This window comes from Pseudochaenichthys georgianus, chromosome 9 (assembly GCF_902827115.2).
Source record: "Pseudochaenichthys georgianus chromosome 9, fPseGeo1.2, whole genome shotgun sequence".
NCBI lineage: Eukaryota > Metazoa > Chordata > Actinopteri > Perciformes > Channichthyidae > Pseudochaenichthys > Pseudochaenichthys georgianus.
The window spans coordinates 19150090-19174548 of NC_047511.1; the positions used below are offsets into that span (position 1 = coordinate 19150090).

General features: G+C 40.9%; 1 protein-coding gene across 1 annotated transcript in view; it reads right to left on the reverse strand.

The window, feature by feature from the left end:
* Positions 1 to 24459, reverse strand: part of LOC117452222 (transmembrane protein 132C) — a 279729-nt gene that overhangs the window by 36879 nt on the left and 218391 nt on the right. The window contains exon 6 of the mRNA XM_034090728.2: positions 20173 to 20316. Within this exon, the coding sequence (XP_033946619.1) occupies positions 20173 to 20316 (144 nt within the window). The remainder of the gene's footprint in view (positions 1 to 20172; positions 20317 to 24459) is intronic.

Genomic DNA, 24459 nt, shown 5'->3' on the forward strand with positions numbered 1-24459 from the left:
TAAAGTGCCAAAAGATACAACCTTTTCTTGTGATAGTATACAAGAAACCTATAAGCTAATACATGTGCTGCTGTAGCAAAACATGCCCAGATTCCTTTATTAGTTTAGCTGTTCGACAGTTAAAATGTAAATTCTCTGAACTACGTTTTCCTTTTTTTGCTTACTACAAGCACATACCTAAACTTATAAGGATCAGTCTACAGTTGAAAGGGGATATTATGCATGCACGGACCTCTGACCCACACACTTTCCCCTGTTTCCGAGGAAACAACATATTTTATTCATGGCCTTTGTTTGGAGGTTAATTGATGGCCATGTCTCTAAATGCTGTGGGTGAACATGCAGGGCTTGTAACAATCCTTCTAACTGTGCACTTCTCAAACCACCTGCTGCTGTTTTGGCGCCATCCCCCCAAAGAAACCTCTGCTGGTTCTTTGAATGTCAGACCCTAAAAGCAACAGTGCTGGGTGTTCAGCGTCACCTGCGGCTCGTGTTACATTATACTAATTTGTTTCTGCCAGTATTTCCACTGGGCATTTGTCAACACTTACAATGATATTATTTCAGACCCCTCTGGTGACTTCATTCATTGAAATAATAATCTAGCTCATTTTTGGACTGTGGGAAATGGACTAACTCTCTAACAGTGTAAGCAGACTTTTCCAAAGAGGTCATACGATAGCAATATCTTCCATTATTTTGCTAAGAGTGGGTTATTCAAGATATTGCATACATAGGAGAAAATATTCTAGAAGGTCCTATAGTTAGTGTTGAGTTTCTTGTACTGGTTCTGCTTTACGTGTATTGGACTTCTGGCTTCAAACACTACCTTTCCCCCTCAGCTACTGAACTTTTCTGCGACTGCATCTATATTGGGAATAGATCTGCCTATGTAGAGTATACTGTTAGTTCCCTCTACATTGTGCTGCTCTGTGCATGTTGTTTTCATATGTGCAGTTTTTAATAGACATGGGAAATGAACCAGAAGTTGGGTAAGCACTCCTGTGTTTTCATTAGGCTCCAGCATGGTGCCCCTTTGTCACATCTTCATCAAAACTTGAAGACCCCCTCCAGGCACATTCAAAAGTATGTTAAGTGAAAAATGTGTTTATGTTGCTTGTTAGCTTGTAAAGGCAGTGGCTGACACAGTGTCAATTGTGGTGAAACATGCAATCATATCTACTGGGATTTATTTGGCGGATATGAAAGGTGCTCCAGGGTGCAGTTTACCCCCAAACCTGCACACTCTACCATGTTCTCTGTCAAGACTTTCACTTTGCTAATGCTAACACTCATTATTTGTACTGGCAACTCTGCTCTGGAGGTCTTCAGTTTGTGTCATGGTGTTATTTTGTAGACAGTTTCCCTGTCTATGTGTGTTGGCATTTGCGTATTAGACTGTGAATAGCAATAAGGAAGTGCACAGACATTCCTCCCCTTTAGCAGAGGAATGTCTCTAGAGACACACTTTGCACTGTTACAAGTCAGCATAGTCAAGGTCAGACATCTTAGGTGATATCAACAAAAGAAAAACACATATTTGAGAACAAGGGATGCTTAAAAAAAAAAAAGATGTGTACTCCATACCTCATTTCTTTTTGATAGCATTGAGCTTTTCCACAATGTCAACCCTGCCCAGTAAATAAAAAATCATCCAGCAAAGGATTGTGGTGTTGCATAAAATAATATTCAGACTATAGAAATAGCTTTTAGCTCTCTTCCACCAGACTCCTCTTCCCTTCCTCAAAACCCTACTCAGGAGTCCCAACAGCCAACCACCCACTCACCCCCATTTACCGGTGATCTCCCCAAGCTGAGTCATTTATTTAAATTCATATTCATCTCCCTTCAAGCTAAGTGATTTGTCTGAATTTACAGTTATTTCTCCCTCTGTCTTCTGTCTATCTCTTACAGTCCCAGTTTTTCCCTATTCTCTCTCGAATGTATATTTCTGCCTGCAATGGAATTCATCCATCCCTCTCACTCTCAGATTTCATCTTGCAATCTTCTCCATGTGTTTCACACTCTCCCTGCTTCCTTTGCACCCATATCACTTGTTCTCTGCCTCAGGCTATCCAATCCATCTGACTTTAAGAATCATATCATCCAATCAGGGCCCACTTGGTAGACAGGGGTGGGCCCTGAGGGACACACTAATCAACTCTGTGATGGGATTAGACCTCCTACCTGTCCGTCATTTAAGAAAAGCCACACTAGGCTAATCGCCTCTGCACACGTTTTATATGGCTGCCATTTAGGTGGAAGGTTTTGTTTTTTTCACACAAGCATGCACGCGCACGCGCACGCGCACACACACACACACACACACACACACACACACACACACACACACACACACACACACACACACACACACACACACACACACACACACACACACACACACACACACACACACACTGTACAGCATATCACTGAGCCTGTCATTTTGAATTTGGGAAAGGGGAGAGTCAAAGGCTCTCTAATGGCCATTTGCACTCTGCTTTTCTCCACAACAGAACTGTCTAATCAAGAGACAGATGGAGAGAGAGGAAGAGAGGGGGATACAAAAAGACATATTAAATAAGAATAAATAAATAAAGTATGAAGAATGGGAAGAGTTATGAAAAGTTAACGAAAGAAAGGTGTCACGGTAAAACATTTAAGATACAAAGATAGAGAGAATAAAGTATGAAAGAGAATAAAGCTGATTTAAGATTAATGTTGGTGTTTATGAGTGGGATTTATTTATCTTTTTAGATTATTCCAGAACCAAAAGGGAAACTCAATTTGTTTATCCTCGTGGCGATTTGGATGTGCACCGAATTAAATGGGCTCTTCCTTGGCTTATTCTTAACCATTCCAACAAGTGTTATCTTTATGTGGATGGTCGTTTTTTCTGTAACCCAGCTGATAAGCAAACAGACCAATCAAGAAAACAGGTATAAAAATGACCATGTGTATTCATAAAAAACTGAGGTTGTTTTCTTCTTAAAAGGACAGCCTCATAATGGCATACGGCTGCTATGAATGGCACAATACAACGTACATTTTGGCCGCAGTGCTTAAGCTATCATAACATATCCATCAACCATTACATGTTGGCACTTGGAGAGGTTGTTGTGTCCCATGTCTCGTCTGTTATCTCATCATTATATATCATAAAAGCTACCAGCAGCACATTTAATGGGCATTTGAAAAGTATGTATTTCATTTGTTTGACTATTAAGCAATCCAACAGAGATGAGAGCAACAGAGAGAGAGAAATAATATAGTGCCAAATAGTTTTCAAAGAAAAAGAAAAGGGAACTATGAAATAACGTTGCACTTAACAGTTAAACCACTATAATAAATAATCTTAAAATATCATTTTATGTGTTTTTCTATTAGACCAGTGATATAAAACATATATTTAATCCTGTTGTTGTTCCTGCGGCCAGATTCAATGACTAAATCTCTCCTCCTGATGGTATTCTGTGGGTACTGTGCTGGGCATTTAGGGAATATCAATTCAACCTCCCTGTAACTGTATTCGCCAGTCAATAGCAACATTACACAACAGTGATATGCAGACATGTGTCAGTGGCATCTTTTGTGCCAGTTCATTACAATTAATATTAATACAGTAATTGGCATGCCTCGCCATATCAGATGATGCAGATTCATCATATTCACGTCTTATTCTTCGCTACAGTAAACTCTTTTCAGTCTCTCTGCAGTAAGTATTTATATACATTGTTCTCTCTCTTTGACTCTCCTGTCTTTGTCGCAGAGGTCTACAGGGCTTTGGGAAAAGGCAGCTAGGTTTTTTGTCAGTGTGGGGTTGTATTTGTGTGTGTTGGAGGGTGATGCAAAATATAATGCTTATTAGCATAGGGATATAAGTCCACACTGGCCCCAATATGTCTGTTTGTATAGCCCTATTGTGGCCTAGGTGTGCGCGAGTGTGGATTGTGTGTGTTTATGTGAAAGGGGTTCTTTCTTGAGCGTCCTAATTTGCTGTAAGAGTTCATCTTTTTTTGCTTCATTCTGACAGACTTTTAAAACCATATTAAAATGAAACATAATTCTTCTATCATGCATTAGTGCATACTTATCTTCTATCTTCAAAGTGTAAACTCCATGTCTTTTTCAATGTCTGATAAAATACATTATTTTCTTATTAAAACTGTTGTAATGTTGCAAGAAAAAAACACATGTTGCTTAGGTTATACTTTTCACATCTCAACTAACTAGGTCATTCCCTCTTTTTTTTGTTCAGTTTCTACTTTTTACGGCATGAATAAGTTAACCATGCAATACAAAAGAAGTAGCATCGCCTAACAAGTTAGTATTGAATCTGAAACGTGTCTTGCTGCTGGCTGCGGTGGCTCCAGTTTAGAGGAAAACACACAGTGACATACAGTGTACATGAAAACTGAATAGAACAGCTGCATTATTGTCTACGTGCAGAGGAAATGTTAAATGAAAATGCGAGTTGTTGGCCCCAAACAGCCTCTTATGCAAATAATAAAACCTGCTTTGAATCACTCCACTGTCCCTTACTTAAGAACAATGTCTATTAAAAAAACAGGAATGCATAGTTGTTTAAAATGCAACCTGATTATGTTGTGCTGCAGGCATTTAGGTCATCCAGGACAAACCTAGTGGACTGAGTGTGTCAGCTTGTTATGGAGCTATACATATCGGTGATTACCCTCTTGTACTGCGACCTCCTTTTTGCCCTCTTAATTTTACACAACATTGTTTCATCACCTTTATTGAGCAAGGCTTGAGGGGATGTAAACATTAGCGTTGTAATGCTAGACAGGCCAGACGCTTGACCTCTGCAACAGCGGCGTAACAGCCTTTCTGATGTTAATACCCTGCAGTGGAGGCCGATCTCTGGCTGCTAGGAGAACAGTGCAGTGGGCAGAGATGGAGAAAGTACAGACATCTTTTACTCAAGTAGAAGTACAGATACTCATGTGTTTAAAAATACTCTGGTAAAAGTATTCATCATCATCATCATCTTTATTTAAAGAGACTCTTGGTCCAGTATTGACTAAACTTGACTAAACTTCTTTACTCAAGTAAAAGTAAAGAAGTATGGGCTTCAAAATGTACTCAAGTAAAGAGTACCCGTAACTAGCAGCTGTTTTAAAGAGTAACTGACCTCACTTTATATTAATAGAACAATAATGTCATTATTAGCTAATGAATGTTTCGATGCTGAACAACGGCAACATGACAACGTTTTCATTGGTCCCTCTTCTTTAGAGAAGACCAGGAAATTATGGATACACGGATCGTGTTCAAATCAATAGGCACGCAATGACTCTAAATAATAATGATCACGCCACCAAGCGCAGATTAAAACTAAAGTAAGGAGACTGTTTGGAAAATGTAAGAAGTAGAAAGTACAGGTATTTGTGTTCAAAATGAAGGAAGTAAAAGTAAAAAGTCATCAGAAAAATAAGTAGTGGAGTAAAGTACTGACACCAGAAAAATGTACTTAAGTACAGTAACGAAGTATTTGTACACTACTTCCTACCTCTGGTTAATACCGATCGCTGGCTGCTCAGAGAACAGTGCAGTGGGAAATGCAGCATACTGCAGCTGATTTAGACACTCTCTTTCCCTCTCTTCCTCCTCTGTGTTTCTCAACTTTTAAATAGGCTGAGTGTGAAAGGAGACGTGGTAAACATGACAAAGAAGGGCAGAGAAAGTAATGACTGCAGAAGGAGGTAAATTAGGAACTAGAAACAGCATTAAACTGTCCAGGCATCTGATCAGGATGCCTCGAGGAAGCCATGGAGCTTTTCTAGGCACGTCCGACTGGGAGGAGACCCCGGGGCAGACCCAAAACACACTGGAGAGATTAGACATCCCAACCAGCAAGAGGGGGTCCCCCAGGAGGAGCTGGAGGACATGGCTGGGGAAACAGGACATCTGGACTGCTTTTTCTGTAAACGCAGCCTGAACTAGATAAGTGATGTTTTACTGAACAGAGAGGAGGAAGAAGCACAAGCCCCCGTCTTTTCTGGAATCCAATAGGTTGATGTTTTATTGATGAACGAGACGACACGTAGCATTTCAAAATAAACATCAGATTTGTGTTTCATGATGTGTGGCCTTGTGTCTCATTTTTGGTAAGTATATACACAATCTATCTTTTTCTCAGAGCATGTCTCTCTTTTTTCTAGCTCTATTTCACAAAGCCACATTATTTGTTGATCTTTCACTGTTTTTCATCATCTCTCTCTCTCCCTTTTTCTCACCTGTCAGGTTAACTTAGACTTTGTACATTTCCTTTGACGCGTGTGTTTGTGTTGCAAAAAAGCACCGTTGATGTAGGCCAGTGGGAGAGAGGTGCAGGTGTTTCACTTAGTAGGTAGGACATTGTAATAACACGTACACATGAACGCACACACACAGATTTTTGTGAATACATCTGTAAAAATTACAAATAACCTGAGGTTACTAGATCACAGGCTTTTAACTGCACTACTTCTAAATGGTTTCAAAGTATGATTTTTTTTGCAGTTGTATTTATTCAGTTGGAAAATAGTGATGCTCCTGGAAATGGGAAGTGTCACCTTTGCTTCCCAAAGCTCTAAAAGCAGCTAAACCCTTGGGCTTTTACCCAGTTTTACCTGATGTGATTTGATATCATTTCATGTGGGACAGTATAACTTATTTCAGTTTTTCAGATTTAGAAAAAGGCATGGTGTTCCACTGCAGTGTATGGCATGGACTACAATTTGGTTATAACAGGGTACCCTTTGTGGGCAAAATTAAGTAAGATTTGGCTTTTTCAAAAGTCAGCAACCCAACAAGTAACAACATGTGACAGGACCTGACAGGCCTGATAGACTCTGGTAGTGGCTGGGTTGAATGGCTTTGGGCTTTAGGCCAGATCTGGGCTTAAACTACTTTTAGCTGGAGTTCACCTTCTGTGACTTCAGCTAGGTCAAGTGAGGTCAACATTTCAGGTCCAAACATAACTTTATTTCACAAGGAATGTTTAATCGAATTATAATCCTTGATCAATATTTGGCAATTTTTTTAAATATGTTGAGTACAAACAAAATATGCTAAAACAAATTAAATGTAATACTACTTCTTCATCCATTTTGTGTCCATACATTAGAAAGGTGACTCTCAATTTGAGTGTGTACATATTAAGATCTACACACACATTTAAAAAACTATTCATACACTGACAAGTTGTTTGAAAGATCTATAGAAAACACTGAGCTTAAATCTCTTACTAATAACACTGAATCATTGCAAAGACAGGTCAAGCAGAGGACACACACTACACACACACACACACTACACACGCACGCACGCACGCACGCACGCACGCACGCACGCACACACACACACACACACACACACACACACACACACACACACACACACACACACACACACACACACACAGTGCCAGTGATGGGGCGCTAATCCACTGCCAGGAAGCAACATGGCTCCCTGAGGGAACGCAAAATGGACGCATGGTAACAGCTGCCAAAATGTCAGGGTGAGGGTGAGAAGAAAGAGAGATGGATGGGGGGCCAGTGGGGGAGAACGAGCACCCCTGCTGGTCAGAGAGGAACACAGTGGAAAAGATCATTTTGAAAAATATTTATTTTCAAGTGCTTTTCGGATGCACTATTTGTAGTAGGTCTAGTCTGAAAAATATGATAAATCTGAAGTTATCCTCAGTATCCTGATAAGACTGAGTGCCTTCAGCTCAGGAATAGGAGAATAAATAGCATATTTCTTCACCTTAAATAATCCAAAACCTAGACTAGAAGTAGGCTCTAAAAAAAGGGACCGAGTGTCCCATAGGGTCTGCATGTTATCTGTACATCCCCAAGCGTATGTGCAGAGTTTACACTGGCGTTTATGCTGCCTGCCAGCTTTTATCATATAAAGAGAGTGTTTTCTTCTTTTGTTGAAATGCAATGTTTGTGTTCTCTAGTGCACACAGAGCAGCCACTAACGCACTATTTACCTGAGGAGACAAAAGGATACAAAACAAACGCTATGTGCAGCGAAAGTACCGACAGCTGCTGATTCTGAACACAGTTTTGCCGTTTAGACCAAATCAGCAGCTCCCTCTACGAAAATTCATTCAAGCGGGGAGAGGAAGACAGAGAGGGTAAGACTTAAGATGGGAGAGGGGAGAGAATGGGGTTATATGAGCCTAACGTCCGGTATAGATCAAAACAGGGTTTCAGTTCAGACGTTCTCAGCTTTTTTGCATATTCATAGTCAACTTTTCGTCCTGACCTTTTGACCTTCATCAAGTGATAGCCCTGAACTGTATGTGTCTGTGTTGACAAACAGCATCTGGAGGTGTAACACTTGGCACAACCCTACTTAAGTTATCAATATGTGGATGTTTGTGTATTTATGTGATTGCTGCTGTGTATTTTAGGATGGTAATTAGCAGCTAATTAGTTATTGATTGAGGCCAGTATATTTATGGAGGTGAGAGGGCGAGTGTGACACGGGGCACAGCATAACTCCTCAGCCATAACTCACCCTCTGCTGTACACACACACACACACACACACACACACACACACACACACACACACCACACACACACACACACACACACACACCACACCACACACACACACACACACACACACACACACACACACACACACACACACACACACACACACACAGCACACACACACACACACACACACACACACACACCCACACACACACACACACACACACACACACACACACACACCACACACACACACACACACACACACACACACACACACACACACACACACACACACACACACACACACACACCTTAGGATATATTGGACAAAATGTTTAACTAACTCTAATTTAAAACATCTTTAGATTGACCACTGAGTCCTAAAAAATGTTTAAATTCAAATCAGTTCTGATGTTAGACGGATGCAAGACATTTCTGCACTCTTACTATAAGTGGTTACAATGAGGCCTTTTCTTTTTCTATAAAGCCTAGAGTGAAGCATTTCATATTTCACTTCCTGGAAGTCACTTTTATCACAAAGCAATCTGTTGAACATGTTAATGGGATGCCCTGGGGAGCATTTAGCACTTTGTGCTGATTCAACAACAAATATGTGTCTGCAGCGTACAAACTAGATGAATGGAGGTCTAAAAAATAGTTTTGGACGTCCTCAAGGTCGCAGCTATCCTAGATATATGTCTTTGGGTGTTGCTAATGGTCGGGTCTGATGCCGTGCACTTTAAATTGCTTACTATTTCCTAAGCCTGTTACTCCTAAATGGAAAATGTGTGAGTTTGGAGGTGTGTGTGTTTGCGTGTGTCCTCTGCCTTTAATCCACTTTACCTTTCATTTATTTTCTGGCCTAAAAAATGACCCAAAGGCACCTGGACAGAATCCTCTCCCAGCTTTTCTCCTCTATTACCTTGTCCTCTTTTTGTCATTTACTTTCCGTCAATCCATTCCGTAAAATGTCTGTGATTGTGTCTCTTGTTATCAGTAATTTTGTAATCACAGCTAAAAACCGTTACTGCACCAATAATCTTTTTGATTGCCGAGAGAAATGTACATGAAATTGTCCCTGAGATATGATCATGTACTCAGCAATAACTCCCCCAGTGACCAACAGGAGAACACATTAGACAAATCCTCCAACAAACACTTCCTTCTGGCATTGTGACGCACAAGAAGTTAAACTATAGAACATGATGGAGAACCAGTCGCAATGTAATACAGCTTCATGCAAAGATTGAATTTCTCTGAGTTGAATTCAATTCATTTTGATCAGTTGCAATTACGCCTGAGACACTTCTAGAAGTGTTCAAGATTGCGTAATAGCACAAGCAGCATATTGCAGTAACATGATATTAACTGAAAAATAAATGGCAGTAGTAGTACTGTCAAACCCAGAGGGAGGAGACGGATTTGGTGTCAGAAAAACCTGCTTATTATTTTTAATTTTTTTTTAAACCAAATTTGATATTTCACATAAGCTTACTAAGACACTTTGTATTGCTTTAAGAGCATGTGGTTCAAAGAAGCCAGCAAAAAAAGAAAACAAGAGATGTATCAGCACTGATGATAATCTGATATGCTTTCTTAAATAATTAATCTTTTCATTTATAATACGAATCACTTTATATCTCAGCTTGCAGAATTCACCTTCCTCCCCTAATGTAACCACACAGAGTGACAGTATGATCAACCTTTTCACTGCACACTTACATGCACAAACAGACATGCTGGTCACTTTTGAGGACGTTCTATCGATATGAATAGCAATGAGGCTTACTCTAGCCTTCCTCCTAATCGCTTCACACCTAACCTCAACCCCTAACCTGGCCTTAACATAAGCATGATACTAACCTTAATCCAAAAGCATTAAATACATGTCTAACCTTGTGGAGACTTTCTGTCCCCAGGTGCGGTACAGAAACCATACGAGGCCCTGGATGAATAAGGTTTATTTCATTTTCTTAGTAGAACATGTTTAATACGAGCATTTATACAGCCTTTATAGGTATTCAATTCATTTTCATTCAGTGTAATCAGGGTTCGACTTATGTGGGAGCCAATGGGAGCTGAGCTCCCACAAGGAGGGGTCTGATCCCCCACAGACGCAGTGCAATCATACATCTGTGGGGGCGCTAATACATTACCAACAACCATTATTTTAATCACAAAGAATGCCTGTCAATGTAATGAGTATTGTCTACGTTAACGAGGTAAATAGGCTAAAATAAAAACATGTTTTCCAAAATAACTACGCATCTCTTGAATGACAATATGCCTGCACTGCACCTCCAAGGTGCGCAATACATTATTGCGCAATCTATGCCTGTGAGCGTGCTGCGCAAGCTGAGATGATGTATTATGTGGTATGCATAGATTAACCTTTTCATATTTACGTGTGTAGCAAGTATAGGGCTGCTGTGTGTGTGTGTGTGTGTGTGTGTGTGTGTGTGTGTGTGTGTGTGTGTGTGTCTGTGTTTGAGTGTGTGCGTGTGTGCACGCATGCGCGTGTGTGCATGTGCGTGCGTACGATTTAAAGACCCCCATAGAGCTCAGTTTATAACTCGAACCCTGAGTATAATAGATAACCAAATGTGTTGGAAATACTGTACATATATATATTTTTAAGAACAGTTAACCATGAAAACACATGGGGAGAAGTAAAGTAAAACTAACAGATCTTCGAAAAAATGTTGACGAATCCGGCAGGTATTTTGATGTGTTGTCCTCACAACAGCAATGACCAAGCAATTCACTTTAACTAACACATTCACACCTTTGACAAGCTAAATTATCTCTCTCTCTCTCTTGTGTGTGAATGTTGAGTAATACTAAGTTTATTATTAAGTGTATTGTTATTTATTTATTTATTATTAAATAAGAAAAACATTTAAGTGAGAAATTAGAGTGAGGGAAATACGTCTAACACCATTGGCCGATCCCACTTGGCAACTCTAGTCTGCCATAAATTATTTGATCTGTTCTCATGTGACCTCGACTGTTGTGATATATACAATATGTAAGTCTATATTATATACTCAGTGTCGTTGTTCAATGGGTGATGTTGTTCCTGGCATGAGAAGAAAAAAACGACCCCTTTGACAGTAAGTATTGACTCATGTAAATCCAGTATTCCTATTCATGTCCTAACACATTTCCATAACAATGCAGTCTTTTCATTTGCAATGTGTACTCTTTTCAAAGTTGCTTTCTCCCAAAAATGTTTATGGCCAACTACAGTCATCAACATCTATTGGAAATGTATCCAGCTTGTACACACATTGTAAAGGGCAGAAGATAATCACAAGCACAAAAGAAAAATAAGAGTTTCAGAAAACACTAGGTCACAAACACATTGATTAATTGACTGTTTTGGCCTCTCTGTCTCCTTGTGATCATCAGGATTAAGGCTTCTCACTCTCCTCTCACCTGTCTCTCCTACTCACCCCCTCCACACCTTATGTCTTCCCCTCTTTTATAATCAAGTGCAGTGACAGCTTGTAGCCTCTCCTTTATTAAATTGTCCTTCTCGGTCTTTTAAACGTGATGCTTGAACACCTCCATAGACCAGAATAGCCTAATGACCTTCAGAAACCTGCATCCAATTGATTGACATCTGTTTTCCTCAAACTATGATGAAGCACTTCTGTTAACCACAGTCCTACCTATGGGCATACACTATAATACTTTATTCATCACACAGAGGAGATAGTTTGAAAGTTTGAAAACGGCAATAGTGGTTAGCGTCTGTTTTAAAATGTCTGATAGAAGCAGTGAAGCATCCTAAAGCCACTGAGAACAGGTTGCACATTTTACTGTAATTTGATCTCAATAGGAGTGTTAGGTAGTAGAAAACAATATTAATGTGAATATAAAATGCTCATCACATCTCTTTTAAATGTGAAGGATACGTCTTTGAGTTTCTCATTAAATATCGTCCAACGTCCTGACAAAGATATACTCTAAATACAAACACATAGTGCCTTTTCAAGGACAGAGAGGTGTGTGTGTGTGTGTGTGTGTGTGTGTGTGTGTGTGTGTGTGTGTGTGTGTGTGTGTGTGTGTGTGTGTGTGTGTGTGTGTGTGTGTGTGTGTGTGTGTGTGTGTGTGTGTGCATGGATGGGGGGTCATAGAGGCGCGTGTCAAACTCGGTGACTGGTTCATTAAATGCCACACAGATCAATTCTTAATCTGCTTTGTATCTGTCCTAACACATGCAGAAATACACACCCTGTATCAACCTTTAACATGCATTAAGAAACACACACACCCACAAAACATTACTTCAGAGTGTTTTCTTCCTCTTTGTCAAATTCAATTACTGACGACATCACTAAAGGAATCTCCGCACTAGCCAATTAAAGCTGAAATCCCCTGTGTGTGTGTGTGTGTGTGTGTGTGTGTGTGTGTGTGTGTGTGTGTGTGTGTGTGTGTGTGTGTGTGTGTGTGTGAGATGTTCTGTGTCTGTGAGTGCTAATATAATGTTTATGTGTTTCCCATGTGTGTTTAACAGCCGTAAAGTTTTGCACACACATTTTAGCTAATGTAGCTAGGCCGGTCTTCTCATTTCTGGTCAGCAGAAATCACAACTGTTGCTTATATTAGCTGTAGCTAGCTAGCTATTTAAGTGACCATAGGCTACATGTTTTAATGTGAGTTCATATGTTTTTATTTGTATTATTCCAAAATCCCAATAGCCCAACACATTTCTTATTCGACTGAAAGACAATGTTTCCCACTGCCTGTTATTCAGAAAATAAATGCCTTTGAGGTTGTGATACTTTTTATCCCGATGAGGTAATTCTGCATATTAATTAGCCATGTGTTTCTTTTTGTTGCATAGCCAATGTGTATTTGTTTTTTCGGAGCAATGGGCCTTTGAACAATGGCTATTTGTTTTTGGAATAGCTGTTGGACAAATGGGCCTATACGAAATAAAGGTATACATGTATTGCAGACAGCCTGTCCTCCTCCAAAAAACGACCAAATAGGTCGATTGTTCAAGCAGCTTATTACGACCTATAATCACGTTTTAAAGTTGTCGACCTCTAGTGGTCGTGTAAGAAACAACAATTTGCGGCATATGCTCCCGTTGATTGCAAACGCTCCGGAGGGTCGTATATTCACAAATAATCCTCTCTGTAAAATCCTAAATTGTAGAATAGTTTGGCCATTAAAATAGTTTTTGATTAGATTTCTAGCGAGAAGTGTATATTGTACTTTTAGAATCCACGTCCAGTGGAGGTCTCGCCAGGAGAACGTGTATACTACGTCTTTCCCCTATTCTGTTCTATTAACCAGCGCCCATGTAAAGTTATTGTCAACCCTCACGGGGGGAAAACAGTATTTCTGGTCTAAAAGTTTTCATAGTAAAACAAGAAATATTCCCCTCACTGTCAAATTATTTTACAGTGATATCTGCAGTACTCATCAACTAAAAAACATGAGTTTATCCTTGTTAATTACACAGCATTAATTGGCTTGAATTGTGTACAATGCTTTTGTGTTTTTCCCTTTCGATTCTGAGATACATTTCTTTTTTCAGAGGTTTTGATAGGCGAAAACATCTAATTACCCATAATCCACAGCTATGGTTGAAGCTCGGTGATTGGATGTTTTAGCCGCTGGTTTAGCTAACAGGCAAATATTCCATTATATTTGAAAATATTTCTTGATTTTTTCATTTGCTATTTTTGTTAATAACCAACCCTCTGAAAATATTTGTTCATCTATATCTTTCCCTTTATTCTCTTCTCATTTCAATCTTACCTCAACATATTATGTTCTCCTCTTTTATCCTTGACTTTGCAACCATTCATCTCAAGTCTTGTATCTTTTTGACTTTCCTTACATCCTAGTTGTCTCATTTCATCTCCTCTCCTCTTGTCATCGATCCGTTTGTCATCTCCTCACAACTCCTCATCCCATCACCTTGTTGCTTTGTCAGAGAAAGGCTTGCGTGAGGTCAGGATAATGGTACTAATTTGTGTGTATGTGTGTGCTTGTCCCCTATATGTCCCCTACTAAATGTGACACTCCTGACCTACACATACTGCTGTGTCAACATTAGCAGCACATACACACATCACAAATGACAGCATCTCGGAGGACCTTAACAAGATAGTCTACACTGACAGAATGAGAGAAGAGGGGGGAGAGCTAAAAAAGAGGGGGGGAGTTATTATCTATGTAGTACATCACTGCTGCTTATGTTGTTGTCAGGGATAAATGGGCTCAACTGAACAACACGAGCTGCATCAATGAAATCTACAGCACTATACAGCCCGTGAAAGGCTTAGCCAGTCAAATGTGTCTATACGTTCATTAGCAAGGCAGGGAAAAGCGCTGTGCAATTCCCCCTACAAACATTTATCCACCATGAGTAATTAAACAAAAGGCTGGTTAATGGAATGTGATGTGAAACCAAATGAGAAGTCTAATCTTCCTCAGACTATTGCTCGTAGCCTTCAACAGCAGCAAAACATTTCCTCCCTCGAGACTTTATTCTTCATTCGTACAAGTTAAATAATGATGCCAAAGTGGAGCAGTTACTCAACAAACTTGCAATAAAAAAGTGGAAAGTGACAGTTAAAACACATGTGAGGGAAATGGAAGTTATTCATTGATTCATCCATTCTTTTTCACTAATGGCTTAATGCTTTTCATGATTTCAGAACCAATCCTAGAACCAATAGAATATTTGTGAAAGGGACTACAGGCTGTGGAAATGATGTTTTGCTTTACTTCCTTTTTCTATGATTATTTTCTTTTATTCATTTGTTCTCTCTGTGCTGTTTTCTATCAAGTACATTGTGTGTAAAGTGTTTAATACATTATTAATAACTAAACTTGAGTCTGACCATGAGGGCATCTTGTCAAAGAAAACAGCAGTCTTGGTACAATTGGGACAGTAGGGTTACTTTGATGACTAAAACTGTCATGCATATGTTCTAAAATAAGTGTATTATATATATATATAATAAGATATAAAAACACTTGAATGCAAGTTTAATAAACCCCATTTTATATGTAATATTCCTAATTGCAATGCAAATTACTTTCTTAACAAACGGATCATGTTCAAAATGATGTTCCTCTTTCATTTGTAAGAACAACTAATACAAAATAGTAAGTTTAATGCAACTACATCATTGTCTCAGTTCGCATTATGTATACGCTGTTTTACACTGATCAGAGGGTAGCCTACTAGGCTTAAACAATAATTTAAAGGGGTACATTACTTTTCAGAAAGGCAATGACATGCAACATATTGTGCCCTACAATTTTGAGTTCTCATGGTCAAAGTCACTGCACAATCTTACCATCATTGTAATGTCAGAAAATGAACAAATGACAAAGTTGCATAAAGCATGAACTGGACCAATGAAAAAGCCCCTGTGTGATGTGCATAATAGTGGCCAGGCATTAAATCATGCCTGTACTTTAAAGATAGCTATTCGGTCGTACCATAAGTCAGGGATCTGTAGCAGAAGGGTCTGCCAATCATGACAAAAGAGGCAAATGTAGTATGGTGCATGTGAGGAAGTGCTGCCTCAGAGCCTGAGCTCAGGGCTGAAAGTCCTCTGCGGGCGCTGCGTAGGCTCCCTCTACTGCACTTTACCGCTTTCATAGTGACTCACTGACAGATACAGCTACCTGGAGCAGTACCTATGGGAGCCATTGTCAAACAGCTGTCTGTGTTAAAGCTTTCCCTGAATGTGTGTGTGTGGTTGTGTAAGTAAAATACGAGAGAGGGAATATCTGTCGGATCAGATGTCAACAAACAACAACAGTTTTCTTACACTTTCCGTACAAGCTCTCCTTTCCCAACAAACAGAGTGAGCAAAAATGAAGGCTTATGGTAACTAGACAGTTAATACTAGCTCTGCTGTGCTGTATTAAAGCAATAGGGAGTATCAGTATGCTAGCGTTAACTGGATCTAAATTGGTTGATTTGCTTTCCCCATATCATATTCATCGAAATTCTGTCACAAATATACAGAATATATATGTATAAGCTTTGAATGCAAACAAGGTGGATTGAAAGGCAGGCAGTGGATGAAGGCATTTGGAAAATAGTCAAAGATGGATGAGTTGAACATATATGAATGACATGAAGCCCTTATTCCAAAGATGAATTGCCTCACTTTGTAAATGTTACATGGAGAGAATCTGAAATTAGGTCATCGCTAAATGAAGCTGTAGGCCCCAGTCAGATAGAGTGTGTTTTAGCAGCCGGGGGAGCTTTTTGTAATTGTTTTCAATGAGTGTGGAGTGTTCAGCATGCTATACATACATTGCTAAATATCTTGCATTCTTCTGCTCTGTGCAAATAAATGTTTGCAGGAGCAGTCTGAATGCCTCGAGTAGGCCTATAATTATCGTTTTCGTTTTGTACCGTCATCCAATCAGATGACTGGAGAAGAAGCTCTTCTGTACAGGAGATGTTCCTTAAGACTCTTAGCTAATGTGACTTTATTTATAAATATCTTTTAAACTGCTGCTACTCATTTGCCCTTTTATGCTGCTGTTGCCGTGTGCCAAATGTATTTGTTTTTTCTAAGTATTTATTTATTTTTATATTCCTGTATTTTATAGGGTGGACTAGCAAAGTACGATTTTCATTGTACGGTGTAACTGTCTGATTACTGTGCATATGACAATAAATATCTTGAATCTTGAATCTTTACCAATCATAGCTAACATGAACAGAACACAGTCTCGAGTAAAAATAGTGAAATTTTAGATAAGATTGTTTTCATTTACTTAAACAATTCATGCTTTGTTTTAAGCTAAGCACTCATTCAGTGATTGCCTAGAAAGAATAATGAAAAGTGTCAGTAAATTCTTCAGCATTTCAACACAGTGCACACACGCACACGCACACACAGACAGACACACACACACACACACACACACACACACACACACACACACACACACACACACACACACACACACACACACACACACACACACACACACACACACACACACACACACACACACACACACACACACACACACACACACACACACACACACACACACACACACAGACACAGCACTACATTACATCTATCTGAATGAGTTCCTTCCATTTTCACTGTGTTGTTATTGATCGTACTTAAACAGCCCCACTCCTGTTGACTTGTACCAGGAAATTGGCTTCATATTGAAACTGTCACAGCAAGGGTGCGTTTCACTTTGGGCCCTGAGGGCGCGGGGGAGACGTTACAAAAGAGGAATCAATCTTTAGTGCCTGGCATTGGCTTGTTCCTGTAAAGGTTTTTTTGTTGTTAGTATTTCTGTTTTTTAAATGAGTACAGTAGTACTGTTAGTTGTGGTGGCACAGTGACTAAGCACTTTAGATTGTCCCTACATCAGGTTCAAACTCCATCCTTCCCTTCCTTCAGAAGAACACTGGATCCCTGGCAGTTTCATAGCAGCTACTCTAGTTGGCCGTGACCTCTGACCTCTTTGTGAAGGGGTTTAAGCGAACAAAGATTAATAGTGATGAGATGCATCAACGTTTAGACATTGTGGTTTTCTGCAGACAGCCCCTTTAAACTGTTTCATTTGATAACATCAGATGAATTTGTTGAGGGGAAAAGCTTTATTTTTCTCCTGATTCAAAAAGTCAAATACATCCAGTGTTCCAACAGAGAGTATAGATTTCTTCACATAGGCCTACAGTACGTTTATACGGTTATTTTGCAACAGCATGTTCACACTTTTGACTATGCTTCTTACTTAAATCAAGGAGGGGACAAATACTCTACCTCACACATTCAGAAAGTAAGAGTAACGCAAAGATGTTTTGTCCCCTTTGGAGGAATAAATATATGAGTGGGTATCCATTTTGTTTGCTCTAAAGAAATAAGGATGTGCAGCATATCGTAGGGTAGCTTGCCATGAAGGACAGAAAGAAGAATAGGCCTACTGCTAGCAGGTAAACGGAATATTTAAATATATATGTTGAAAGAAATAAAGGAAATGCATTCATGACATTTGTTATGGTATAACGATAGGCACGTTCACACCGCAGTACTTTTCCCACTTTAGTTCCGATATAGTTCCGAAATGTTGCGTTCACACCAAAAAGAGCCGTAACTAAAATGAGTTAATCAGAACCTTTTCATCCCCTTTTCAGGTCCCTGCTAGAGAGCAGGGACTTTCGTGGGAGAAAAAGGTTCCTATGTCTGATTGGCTGGGCGGATTGCAAACCACGCCCCGTAAAACTCCCAAAAAGTTTTGTGAAGCCGCCAGTTTATTATCCTCGCATTAGCATTATTAGCATTAGCCCAGTGCAGAAACGCAGAGAGACTAACTTATGGCAACACAAAATAAAACATGGGAGCGGTGGAGATGAGGAGGTGTCAGCGTTCTGGCAATTTACTCGGAAGGCTTCAGTAGAAGCTGCTGGGACTCCCAGCAGCTTCTACTGAAGCCATTCCCCAACTCCGGGGACTTCCGGCCGGGGACTTCGGGTGGCAGTATACGCCGTGAAGTGGTTTGCGGCCTGCCAGTAAACCCAAAGCAAAAGAAGAAGTGACGTCAGCGGCTTCATTTGCCTAATCCTCCCCCAGGGACTTATTCCGGTGTGAACGCGATCTGTACTTAGTTCATGAGAACTCTTTAGTTCTCATGAACTAAGTTCTCATGAACCTTTGTGGGAAAAGTACTGCGGTGTGAATGCGCCTAATGTGTTTCGAAAAGTAACACTAAAAGAAAATGTTGTTTACAAGAAAACTCTACAGGGCCCTTTCTAATACGCTGAATGTAATGGCCTTCATACAAATATTTTGATGCAGTAACACTTTTCCATATTGCCTGGAAACTGAAAAACATGAACCTTTACACATTTTATTCACGTAAGGATGGGACTTAAGATGCACATCAGTTGCAGAGTAATCTGTGTATTCAGAGTTCAAGATGTTTTCATGTTATTTTACTAATCCGGCTTTACTTTACCAAGACACTGAACCACATGTACAATAACCCTTCCCCCCCCCCCCGTCTACCAGGAATAAAACAAAAACAAATATGTTGCATGTTGTGTCCAAAAAGGTGCTAAGTTCCCAACATATCCTACAACATTCCGTAAACAGAAAGTGATCATTTAAAAAGCCTTCACACTGTGATGAGTGTCTCATTATGCTCTGTTGCAACACAAATCCTCCAAGATGTCAGATTATAATGATGATTCAAGATGGATCCCTTGCTGTGAAAAATACCCCCACGTTTACCTCCACACATAATTATAATTTCCTTCTTACTTTTTAGATGTTGTTCGTATTTTCAACACTCTTGAGCAATGCTTTCTTAATCCATGTTTTCACTGACTTAATGTTCAATCACAAAGAAAAATATCAACTGGTTTACTTTAATGACTTTCCCTTAAATGCACTGCTGGCAGCAATGTAGACCAATATACATCAGTTCAAATCGAGCTGTGTTATGTACAGAGTTAAAAAGAAAACCTGCAAAATTATTAAGTATGTGTCTTCTTCAGATAAGCTTGTCTAATTTGTTGTGTATCTGAATATTCCTGTGTGATACTTTGCAGATGTGTGTGTTGAAATGAATACAAGAATAGTTCCCCTGTATGTGTTCTCTCTGTGTGGAATCTGAACACGTACCTTGAGAACGTCCACGTCTGTCGAGCTGCAGGTGACAGAGTTGTCCACCTCCCTCACCTGCCCGTCGGTTTCTACGGTAACCAGTTTGATGGGCATTGCGACGCGCCGACCTGTGAGAATGGCTGTGTTCACCACCTCTGTGTCCTACAGAGGAAGAAAGAGAGAGAAAACGTTGCTGTAAAAAAGTAAATAGAAAAGGAAACTTCTTGAACTTGCAGTTTGTTCCTGTGGATACTAATTAATAGTCTACAAAGTATTTTTTTTAGAATATTATTCTATTACCACAGCCCTGAAATCAACATTTTTAAAGCTTGAAAGAGCTGGTGGTCTCTTTTTGCAGACATAATAAAGATTAGGATTTTGATTACATTTTCAATATTTAATTTTTGCTCAAACAAGACTTGAGTTAATTACATTATTGTGAACCTCTTTATTAAGCATTTATCCTAATTATTTTTTGTTGACAAATGTGTTTTCTCATTATTTTTCCAACATATTCTCCCCAACAGTGTTTCTATTGACACCTAACTATGGGAGATTTAGCATTTTCTGGTGATGGATGCAGCACGGGAGACAGGAATAAACAAGTAGCGAAGACCAGGGGAGAGATTTAAAGGAAGGAGAAAGAGAAAGCGTTGTGATTATAAACTCTGCGATTAATGTAATCAGCATGATTACGTTTGATTAGATCCTTCCAATGAAAATAGCACAAACAAACCAGCCCACACACACACACACACACACACACACACACACACACACACACACACACACACACACACACACACACACACACACACACACACACACACACACACACACACACACACACACACACACACACACACACACACACACACACACACACACACACACACACACCTCAGAGTGCAATCTGCCAACGTCAATCTTGATTATTTGGCATTGAGTTTCTAAGGGGGCATTTATCACCGCCAACGCACTCGCACAGGCCTGATTATGGGGGGTTTCTCCGGGCACACTGTTTCTGGATGGCAAGTATGTTTGTGTGAATCTGCTATTTAACTCTGGTGGAATTCAGCAAAAGGTACATGATGCCAACCGAGGCGATGAAGAGGAAAGCGCAGAAGAAGTGTTTCGCAATGTCCATAGTGAATGCATTCAGACACAATTTGCTTTTACATTGTTTCAATCCAAAATGTTCTGCCCCTTGGGTTAACATGAATGTTTTTATTTGTATCTTTGAGAGGGTTTTTGCACTTTGGTTATACTTTTTAACTGGCAGATATTTTACTGAAGAGAAACATATCATGCTCATTTTCAGATTCACATGCTTTAATGTCCAAAAAACCAGTGGCGTAGCCAATCAGCCAATCAGCGCGCCATAGCGCAGAGCTGGGAAGCCCAGAAGGAAGTGCCACAAACTGCAGTTCATCTAGTGGCCGACAGTTTATGCTTATGTTCAATTAGTGCATTAAAAATTATTAAAGTCATTAATGAAGTGTCAGCTCAGACCCCACGCTTAATAAGTCTCCCCCTGGCCCACCTACATTTCTCCAGGCCCACCCACACAATAATTCCTGGCTACGCCACTGCAAAAAACTATCATATATTATCATACTTTTATTCTGAGAGGTCCTGACTAATCTGGCATTTGTGTTACTTTTCAATTATGTATGCATGTTTTCTTTGGGATAAATGTACCTCTTTATGTCTCAATAAATAAATATTATGTTTATTCGGCACATACATTTTGTGTTAATCTCGTGATGTCCATTACATTTCAACATTGCTGTCAGCAAGGACAGACGTAAACACATTATATCAGGATAAGAGATGAAAACCATTAATGATGTATGTAAAAATACATGTAAAACACATGAACAGACATAGCTGCACATGCTTTGTATTAAATCCCACCTAACAAACCAGAAACAGAAGGCAGAGCAAACAATGTTGCTTATCTCACATGTGAAAATAGCACACCAGGGGCCTATACTACGAAGCTGGTTCAACCTAACCTGGATATGTTTGAGTTAGCCGGTTGGCCTAATCCAAAACATACGCGCTCTCGCTAAACTGTACTACGACGCTGGTTATCAAGTGGATCGCTCAAGCCAGCCGTGTCCTATCTAGTTAGGTGCGCGTTCACATGAAAGGGGTGGTATCTGGAGCATTCGACCAATCACAAACATGGAGAAGCGCACTGACAGCGCAGCGTCATACTTCCTGAATGAAAAGTGAACTTTAATACTAGTCAAATATGAAGAAGTTAAACTTTAAACATCCATTACTTAAACACTTTATCCAGGATAAAAGCCACAGAGCTGCACCTGCAAGGTGAATACAGCTGGCAAAAGAAAAAGTGTTTGAATGCGTACATTAACAGGTTTATGATATCACTGCGCGTCTAAAACACGATCTGACTTTAATTGCATTTGTCTCCAGTGTTTCCTCAACTTAATGTGTTGCTTAAAATAATACTTCTGCATACAGTATGTGACGCTGTGAGTGTTGCACGGCCAGATACGGCTCAGCTGACTCAGATCAGGAGATATATGATACTGTACTTAATGTACTTTGATCCGGTTACTTATGTTGTGGCCGATATTTAAATAAGCTTTCTTAACGCTAATGTTATAATAGTCAGATTGCTCTGAAGATGGAGGTGATATTCTATTAATGTTCACGTTCACACAGTCGGTGATTTTTGCCGGCCGTCTTTCCTGCGACGGCAGTTTTTCTGTATTGTAGTGCCGAGAGATATGGAGTCAGAGGCGGTGCATCGAAGGTACAAAAGGGAACTTTAATCACAAGCTGCAAAGGACATGTTGTCGGGTCGCAGCCCGGGTCGACAAGAGACAGAGCCAAGAGGGCACACCTATTTATAGGTAACCCATAACATGTCCGTGTGGGAACAATAACCGCAACTGTAGTTCCAGGTTTGAATTATGACCCAGTGGTTAAATAGGTGGTCACCACACAAGCCCCCCCAGAATTCAAACATGGCAAAAAAAAAATATATCCCCACGTCCGTGGAGGAAGCACCACAAGGGCCGAGGAGGGTGGGGCCGCAGGTGAGGACCGGGCCATGGAACGGGCCATGGAACGGGCCAGAAAGGGGGCCGCAGGAGAGGGCAGGGGTCCTAACGAGGGCGAGGGCACCCACACCGAGGGCGGGCCGTCGTAAGGGGGCCGCACTAGGTGTTGCGGAGAACCCAGCAGGAAAGAGGGCAACCCGGCCGCAGGCAGACGCACAACGGCGGCGGGCATGAAGTCCTCGGCAGGCGTCGAGGTATCCCCGGAAGAGAGGAGCAGTACCCCCGGGAGGAAGGAGCACAACCCGGCCGCAGGCAGACGTGCCGCGGCGGCGGGCATGAAGTCCTCAGCAGGTGCTGAGGCATCACCGGGAAGCAGGAGAGGCCAGACAGGGTCCCGGAGCGCGCCACCCATGGGCCGATGGAGCATGGGCGACATCCGGAACTGTCGAGGCGAGAGGGGGTCCAGGAGTGCACCACCCAGGCGTCGATGATACCGTGAGTGGCGTCTGGAACCGCCGTCGAGGTGGTGAAAAAAATGAGAGTGTCCACATGAGGTCAACCGGCTGGTCGAACCTCCTCTCCGGCACCGGAAAAAAATTGTTAACAGTCAGATGTCAACACGTCGTTAGTTGCTAGCCGTTAGCTGCTGCTGTTAGCTGTCGTTAGCTGTTAGCCGTTGTTAGCTGTTAGCTGTCGTTGTTAGCCGTTAGCTGCCACTGCTAGTTGTCGTTAGCTGTTAGCTGTCGTCGGTAGCTGCTAGCCGTTATTAGCCCCTCGTGGTTAGCCGCTAGTCGTCGTCAGCTAGCGCAGCCAGGACGTGCAGCCGCACGCCCCAAAGAAACAAGCCCACGAGGTAGCAATCGAGTTGCTGGTCGACCCAGCAGGTCGTGCATCGACCCCCTGTTGGATGGAAGGCTGATGCTGGAATGGCGAGCAACGTCCCCAGCTCTTCTGCGGGGCGCGCACCGAGCCTCAGTCCGCGTGACGGTGGCAGCCACGGACGATTCCAAAAATCCCCGGCATTTCGAGAAAGAAACATGAGTTCCTTTTGCCGTGTTCGGGTCTGTCCCGGAAACTTCTCGAGACTTGTCAGGGTCACCAGTGTAGTGCCGAGAGATATGGAGTCAGAGGCGGTGCATCGAAGGTACAAAAGGGAACTTTAATCACAAGCTGCAAAGGACATGTTGTCGGGTCGCAGCCTGGGTCGACAAGAGACAGAGCCAAGAGGGCACACCTATTTCTAGGTAACCCATAACATGTCCGTGTG